This window comes from Drosophila subpulchrella, chromosome 3R (genome assembly GCF_014743375.2).
Source record: "Drosophila subpulchrella strain 33 F10 #4 breed RU33 chromosome 3R, RU_Dsub_v1.1 Primary Assembly, whole genome shotgun sequence".
Taxonomy (NCBI): Eukaryota; Metazoa; Arthropoda; class Insecta; order Diptera; family Drosophilidae; genus Drosophila; species Drosophila subpulchrella.
Window position 1 is genome coordinate 11,819,986 of NC_050609.1, and position 8,569 is coordinate 11,828,554.

Below are 8,569 nucleotides of genomic sequence, written 5' to 3' on the forward strand. Positions count from 1 at the left end.
CAGGCGAAACAGCTCTGCACTCTGTACACAAAACTACAAGCCACCATCCGAGCAGCCAGCAATCAACCAAACAAAACTCAACAATGCCGCGGGGTTTGCTTAGGATAGTGTATTAATGCAAGTGTTATGGGGTCACTTTACTACGGAAACTAATATTGAAACTTAAACTTAAGATTTCCTAAATATTTATCCCATAAGACATATTTTTATTATTTAAGAAAAAGAAAGAACAATCGGAAAAAAAGCCATGTAGAATACTTTATCTGAAGACTTAACTTTAAATTAAATTATTGAAAGTTGTAAATTTTTTTCGTCTTAGTTATTTGATAATAATGTATTTATCAATGGTTACCACCTGCTTACTTTTGTGAGAGTTCTGATAATATCTTTAAGATAATTGACCTCCGAGTTAGGATACTTTAGAATTCGATGCTTTCCCAGGCTGCCCAGCTGCCTGCTTGTTCTTCTTAGTTGGTTATGCATTTGTTAAGCCCGCGAAAAGAAATTGCAACTCTGGCTTTTCCCCCTTCGGTCGCTGGTTTTGAGCTCCTGCCTTGCGACGACTGCTGCTGCTACACGCCCAGTAATTGCCATTGCACTTGTTGTAGTGGATGTAGTAGTTGTAGTCCTTGTCCAACGCCTGCCACGCCCACCCCTCGCTAACCGCCCACTGGAAAACCCGCTTGCACCCGTGGAGCCACTAAAAACAACCGCAACACAAAACTATTTTGTTCACGCAATGCGAAAATGCATTGTTGTTGGCGCTCTCTTGCCGCTGGCATTTGGCGTTACGTATACGCAACGTATGCCAGGGCGCAATTTGCATTTGTATGCACATTGTTGTTCAAGTGGGGTTGTAGGGGCTGTGGGCGTGGACTTTGGCTTGGTTTCCCTTGTAATTGCTTTAAACGTCATCATCACAGCCTCTTGCTCCGCAGCTGAATGCATTCATTGTTGTTATTGGACGCTCTACGCTCTGTTTGCCCCCTTGCTGAAGTTTATTAAATTTGGTTTTGATTTAGCAATCAATATTGAATTTAGTTTGGCATTGTTACAAAATTTCACTTGTAAGCCTATTAGATAATCCAATGAAATGAACAATCCATGGCGGGAAATCGGCTTCATCAGCAGGCCGAAGAAACATTTAAAAGTCATTCGGATCAAGAAACGCATCGCAAGGCGCAGGAAAATCTTTAAGCAGAGACAAAAGGACTTGATACAGCTTCATTTAAGGAATCGTATCAAGTATTTAATTATCGAACATCTGGAGTACATGTTGGCAGATATTAAAACCAAGAAGAAAACACAGATAAGCTTAAAGGAGAATAAAACCAAATGATGAGGCGTCGAATTTTTAAGGCTAAAGCATTTTTTGACCATTCAAAGACAGTGAAAAAATTAGCTAATTTAAATAATGGTTTCAGAATTACCCAATTACCAATAGATGGATAATCTAGAAATTACCGCCTCTGCTTTTTCCACAAATATTTCACACTAAATTAGACAATTTTCAAATCAAAGCCAAGCCAAAGCCATAGATGAACGGCAAATCAATTTCCTTTGTTTGCCACTCCATTCAGATTACGAAAATTTGAAATAAACTTTTGTTGGCCAGCGACCACAAAATCATTTTCAAACTGAGCTCAATAAAAATCAAAGCCACTGAAAAACCATCGCATTGGATGCTCGGCATCCAAGCCAAATGGAAAGTTTCACAGCATTAATAAATATTTACAGGCACGTCGCGTCCCGGCCTCTTCAATGGAATGGCCTACTGGGCAGTTCCAGTCTCAGTTCTCAGTTCTCAGTTCTGGCAATGAAATCAAATCAAATATGCGCGCTGACGCTTTATATATCGCACCGAGGAGGAAGCAGGAGCATCGTTCGCTTTGGTGTGCTCACAAGAATTTAAATCATCCGACTTACATGCTACTTACAAGCCAAAGCGCCTATATGTATGCCCCATAAAATGCGAGCAAGCCCGAGTGCAGAATGGGCAAGTGGAAAAATGTCAGACAAAACACTGAAAAACAATACAAGGAATTCTAATATTAAGTTCTGAAAAAGAAACCAGGTTCTTTAAGGTGAAATAATTATATCAGAATTTTGAAACAATATTCGCTGAATGGGATTTTAAATAACTGGTGTAACTATTCCAACTTGAAGATCTTCTAAATATATACAATATATATAATCCCACAAGTATATGTTGATTTGTTAAGACTTGTTTTTTTTTTATATTTTGCATGTTTTTCAATAATATCCTGATCTATAAGTTAAGGAAACATTGCTTAAAAATTAATTTTTTTCTTGATGATTTCAATTTATTTTACTGATATTTTCTCTAAGTGTGCTAGAACCTAAAGAAGCCATGGGCTGGGCAACGGAACGGGGTGGCGAACGGTCTCTGGCGGGCAGTTTTTGGACAACGCAGCAGCCTGAGACTGACATCGTCCGGATAGACAGATAGATAGATGGCCACCCCACCATTGGACACCCACTTGGCTTCCTTGGCGGGCTGCAACAAAAACAAAGTTATTATTCGGGCTTCGGACGGAGGGTTTGCCTTTTTATGCACACGGAATTTTTATGAGTTAATTTAATTTATAGTTTTATTATTATGTTCAGGGCATAATAATGGGCAATGGCGCGAGTATCGGGGAGACCTCACTCCTTCGGGCAGTCGTTAAGCCCCGGCCTTTCATGCACTTTTCAAGTGTGAATCGCCACACGACGATTGCCTACGTTCTACCATTTTCTAGTCCGTTCTGTCTTTGGCTTTCCCCTTCTGGCCAAACAACTTGTAAACAAGTCGAAATGGCGCATAAATTTAATTTAAACGCCGGACTGCTGGAAAGTATGCTACGATTTTTGCACTGTTGATTTATACGCTAATAAAAGCAATTTCACTGAATGCCAAATGAAAGCAGCTCCACAATCGGAGTAGCTGACAGATAAAAGGGGGAAGAGTGGGTGCAGAAAGTCGGTGGAGAGAGCGGAGTGAAAGCCGAAGGCCTGTCTTTGACATTGTAGACAGGCTGCTCAAGTGGTTTCCTCAGCTTCTGGCTTGTACATTCTGGCCATTTTGGCGGCCACTCCAAGTTTTATTTACGCAGCAAATTTAATTATTTACTCTGACTTTTCGACTTGAGTTTGAGGGCCAAACTAATGGATTGACCGCGCCAGCCCTCTCCTTCGGTCTAGCCTTATGATTAACTTTGCCCTTTGCCCTTACAGTCTAGCCCACTTTAAAATTGATGCTTTAAAGCATTATTAATGCAAGCGATATCAACGAATTCAGGCTGGCTCTTACGCTTTTTCAGCTAATATTGTTTACATTTTAACAACACGAATACCTAACATGCATTTTACATGCACATTTTCGGGGCAATTTTATTCAATGTTCGCTCGGCAACAAAACATTAAAATTACAAATGTATTAATTTTGCAACATCGTAACGGTGGCGCTAACAATGAAATATACGCATGGGGACTAATTCGGGATGACTTTCAATTGCTTTAAGGCCGCCTAAAAACATTGTTTAACAAAAGAGGAAGTAACGAATAACAAGGCCTGCAAAAAAGTGAGAGCCAGTTGCTGAATATTTCACCTGATACACATACATGAATAAAGCGAAAGCGTACACTCATGCCGTTGGGCATTAAGCTTTAATGAAGCAATAAATTTAAAATCCACCTCTTTTATTATGAAAAAAGGCCCACAACAATTTGTGTGCGTGAAAGAGAGAAAGCGAGAGAGAAAGTACTGTCAGTTTGGCATGTTCGTTTGTATAAATACATAAACCTTTTTAAGCTGTCAAGTGATATGTCAAAATTGATATCCGAGTCATTTAAAATGCATGCAAATGTGGCGCATCGACAAAAAAAAAACTCGAGCTCGGCGAAAGAAGGAGATATGTAGTGAGTAGTTGGACCAGGAGAAAGGAGAAAGGAGCATCAGCAGGACTCAAACACGTAGCGAGCAGGACTCGCAGCACATTTGCATAAATACGTTTACGTAATGTGAAATGTCAGCGAAAGCGTGAAGAACCTCGCATGCCCCCGAATAGTAGAGAAAGACTTTCTTCCCATCGCAAAAACGCACTCAATGCCGGTAAGCCTCGTTTACTCGCATTTTTTCTTTCTTTTCTTGCAGTGCACTTTTTCAGTTCGAATTCGGTCTATATTTTTTTCCCGTCGCTCCATTGAAATTCATAACACATCTGATGCATAAACGCCCCCAAGCTGGCTATGGAAATTTCACGCATTTTATTAACACTGCAGGGGGCGTGGCACTGCCTGTCCCCGACATGAGTGAAGTGGCAGTACAAAAAAATAAACAAGAGTCGGAAAATACAGCGGGATGGGCACTGCAGCACGACGGGAGCTTAATGATGGATTTATTAATTATAATTTTATTTTCATGTCGCAGGACAGAATTACCATCTATTCATGTTTCGAATAACGAGTGATATTATTTTTAGGTTTGATGTTTCTTTTCTAATGGCTTTTCTTATGGCATTGTGTAGAGGGTTCAAAATTATTTTTAAATCGGCAAAAGCATGGTAGTAAATCAACATAGTGATTTAAGTCTCACGTATTTAACTTTAAAAAATAGAATAAATCCCATAAATATAAATAATACAATGTGAAATTAAGAATGGATTCCCTTTAACTTTTGTTTAAACACATATCTGTTCCCAATTAAAATACAATAAATGTAAATAATGAATAATCATGTATTTACCAATTACATTTATTTCCGTTGTCCAAATACGTTTTACTGAAAGCAAACGGCACAGAAAACAATTAAATTTTATATTATTTTATTGGCGAAGCGTTGTTTAATGGTTAAGTACCAACCGGGAAGACATCAAAACCGTGTCAGATTAAATTAAAGCTTCTTTAAAAAGTATAAAGTGGTATATTTAACATATTTAACATCTATATATATATATTACAAATGATTTTAATTCCACAACTTCAAAGAGTTCATTTTCAGAAGCTCTTAAAGCCGTACAGTTCCGCAGCTGCCCCACTTAAAATCCCATTTAATATTTCTGATGTCTCTATCCAATCGCCTGGAGCTTGGCTTTCTCATTTCTGAAGCACCTTTCACTACTTAATCCGCAGATCGGTGGCAACTCCTTAAAGTCGCTGCCTGGCAAACATATTCATGTCCGCCCTGCCTCGCACTTCACTTCATTTTCCCTGGCTGCATTTGGCTTCAGTTGCCACGTCCGCTGTTGCAACCTCATTTGCTCCTTCATCTTTCAAAAGCTTTGGCGCCCTCATCCAGTTGCCTATGCTCACTCCATCCTTGTCAGTCTGTCTGATGGCAACATATGGAGGCACATTCTCCGCATTGTTGCTGCTCGTGTGGCTGGTGTTCCTGCCACTACACTAGGCTACAAGTTCTGTTAAAACTACTAAAAAAATAAAAAAAAATCCATACCCGCTCTAATTGAAATTTAAAAATTTAAAATAAAGATCTAGTGTACAAAAATCAATATAACATTATTAAAATTTTATCTTTCAATATACCCATGTAATAAATTGCAATATAAGAAATCGATTTAAGTTTGTTTATGCAATTTGTTGCATTAATTCAATTTTATTAAAAGTATTTACCTCAGGGCATTTCAATTAACTATGACAACTATGATTTTTTATTTTTTCTTTGTAAGCTAGTGTTATTTTCGGCTGTATTTTTGGGGGGCGCGCAAAACGTTGATGCATTACTTTCAACTTAACGCGTTTATTGTGCAATATAACGCGCCACACACACAAATTCGCGTGGGGGAAAAGATCAGAATGAGGGGCAAGCGAAAAAGCTCCTCTGCCATCGCAAAATGTTGCTTATGAATTATTATGAGCCCCATGCACGCATTTTGCATTTGGCAACATTTTATGGCACCGAATTTTGCTGTTGTTGCCCTTGTCTGCCAACCATTTGCCAGCCAGCCGAAAAGTTTTACCCGTTTCCCAGTTTGCCAGTTGCCGGTTGCAAGTTGCAAGCTGCAGCCATGACCAGAGAGACAGAGCCCCAGTTTTGGGCCATTTATGAGTGATTTGCCAACTGGTTTTGTTTTGGCCACACCGCATCGTCGCGCGTTCCAATTTAGCCGCTTTCGCTGCCGAGCTCCAAACTTATTTCCAAGTGCATAATTCATTGTTTCGCCCACATTATTTTCATGTCATAAGTTGGGCAGCTGTTTGCCAGTCTCCTCTCGGATACTCCACTCCTTGGTCCTCTGTCTCTTTGGCAATTGGCTACAAGGCATATGGAATTAGTTCTATTTTAGTTGCCAACTGCCACTGTCACTGGCAATATTCAACAAAAACTTCTCGCGGCGTGCAGTGGAAATATAATTTCGCTGAGCATTTAATTGAATTGTTCAGCTTTCGAAATGGCCCAGAAAAAAATAGTAAATGCAGTAGTGCACGGAAGACAGCTGACATTTTGCCATTAAAAGAGTTCTGTTAACAAGGCAGTGATAGGTGGTAAAACCAGAAAAGGTGGGCATGGAAAATCTTTATAAAAACTACTCAAATGAACCCAAAAAATAAACAGAAAATTTTCTTATTCAAATTTGAATAACTGTTGCAATTAGAAAAATTTATTCATAATTATAGTTTTCGTTTTCCTTAAAAATTAAACATTTTTTAGATTTCTTTATTTTTTGACTTTTTTATTTCTTGTTATTTATTTTACCACAACTCACAATCCACTTTTCTCCATATGTTTCTTGGGAAGATTCACCGGAGCCAAATGTATTTTTTTCCGTTTCCGCTTACGCTTAATGCATTCGGCAAATCTAGTTAGTTGCTCCTGGCAAGAGCAGCTCCATTTGCTCCATTTCCACAGGAAACACGGGTCCACGAGGCCAAGAGTCTAGGTTCTAGGTTCTAGGTTCTGGTGCTGTGCACCTTTAAGCAAATTCAAACTCGATTTGCACTCAAACTAAATGTGTTTACTTTTCACTCGCAGGCAAAAACTATTTACGAGTGCTACGCTACACGACTTCAGTGGGTCGGGGCAACCTTGCCGGCGGCTTAGTTATTTACATTTGGCGGAGGAGGAGCATCGCCGGGAGAGACACCTCCTGCACCTTCGGTTTTATCTGGAAATGTGCGCCATTTCGTGCACCTTTCAGCGCTGCCAGGCAAAGAAGCTCCATCAGCCGCTGAATGCTCCTTCTTTTCCCCATCGGACAGCATCAATCGCTTCCAAAATAACCGGCAGCTGATTGTTTTTTGCAAGGGGCTGTTAAATTATCTTACTGAGAGAAATTTCCTATAGTTTAATAAAATATAAATTTTTAAATACAATTAAAATAATATTATTAGCTGTACCATTAAACAGTATATACTCCGAATTCGGAGAATCTATAGCAAAAGCATTTTATTTATAATTAATTAATTAACAATGCCATTGGTTGGTTAATAATGAAAGACAACTGGTGTGTTGAGATCATCCAGATTACTTTGATAATAAAGAAACTGATTGGAAAATGCGAGACTGATATCGTTTCCATTTTCTTCTGTGCACAACTCCTTCGTTCCTTTGGGAAAATTTCAATTGTAAATAAACTGAAATAACGTGGCAGAGACGAGAACAAGTTTTCCTTACATCCCGTTCTTCAATTAAATCGATTAATTTGAGAAACAAAAAAGGAGTAGAGTCCAAGAGTAGAGAACAAAACTTTGGCATCGCCCTGAAAAAAACTGAGATAAATGGCAGCCGTTTGGGTCTCTGGTCGTTGATTAGCAGTCCTTTCTGAGGAGAAAAGCTGAGCATTTTAAATGTTGTTCTTCCACCGGAGAAGCTGCAGACGAACTGCAGCTGGAGTACCGAGCACCGAGCACCGAGCAGTTTGCCATTGTCCGTCCGCCTGTCACTTTGTTTGTCTTGTGCAAAGTTTGTTTATTTAGCAAAATTGGAAGTTCCAATGCATAGTAGAGGAGTTGTTTAATTGCCATTGAGCTGTGACAAGGCAATTGCTCCAAGGAAACTGATAGCAAGATAGCAGATTGTCTTTCTTCGATGAGTGAGATTTAGATTTTAAATTATAGTAGTCTGTCTTTAAATACTCAGAACAAGTTACGTGTGTAAAGGAAGGGTTTGAAGCTTAAACCCCTAACTCAAAGTTTTTAAAAGCACAAAAAAGCAAAAAATACAATAAAAATCGGACATGAAAATGGGTTAAAATTTTGACCCTCGCATAAAAGAAATATTTGAATGTAGATTATTAGAGAACTCAACCACAAACTCATTGAGGTATGCCACTTCGAAATCGGGATCCAATTACTAAAGTTATGGAATGTAGAAGTCTAGTTTTGGGTTCCCATTCTGGGAGCCATTGGAAATACGGAAAAATCGGACATGAAAATGGGTTAAAATTTTGACCCTCGTATAAAGGAAATATTTGAATGTAGATTATTAGAGAATTCAACCACAAACTCATAGAGGTATGCCACTTCGAAATCGGGATCCAATTACCAAAGTTATGGAATTTAGAAGTCTAGTTTTGGGTTCCCATTCTGGGAGCCATTGGAAATACGGAAA

The 8,569-nt window shown here is 38.9% G+C and overlaps 1 protein-coding gene and 1 long non-coding RNA gene across 3 annotated transcripts; both read left to right on the forward strand.

Annotated features, from left to right (window-relative positions):
* The first annotated feature begins 1,036 nt into the window (after positions 1-1,036).
* LOC119561822 lies at positions 1,037-2,161 on the forward strand. Its single transcript, XM_037875302.1, has one exon. The coding sequence runs from the start codon at positions 1,094-1,096 to the stop codon at positions 1,337-1,339; it is 246 nt and encodes an 81-aa protein (XP_037731230.1). The 5' UTR covers positions 1,037-1,093; the 3' UTR covers positions 1,340-2,161.
* A 1,636-nt stretch (positions 2,162-3,797) lies between these two features.
* LOC119563010 lies at positions 3,798-7,327 on the forward strand. 2 transcript variants are annotated; one of them, XR_005222094.1, is made up of 3 exons: positions 3,798-4,114; positions 4,170-4,484; positions 6,992-7,327. It is a non-coding gene; the product is annotated as an uncharacterized LOC119563010 (long non-coding RNA). The 2 variants fall into 2 exon arrangements; XR_005222093.1 differs by lacking the exon at positions 4,170-4,484.
* Positions 7,328-8,569: the final 1,242 nt, after the last annotated feature.

What these genes read in the sequence shown, in the direction of transcription:
- LOC119561822 (XM_037875302.1), top strand. Translation starts at nt 1,094, where the DNA reads ATGAACAATCCATGGCGGGAAATCGGCTTCATCAGCAGGCCGAAGAAA.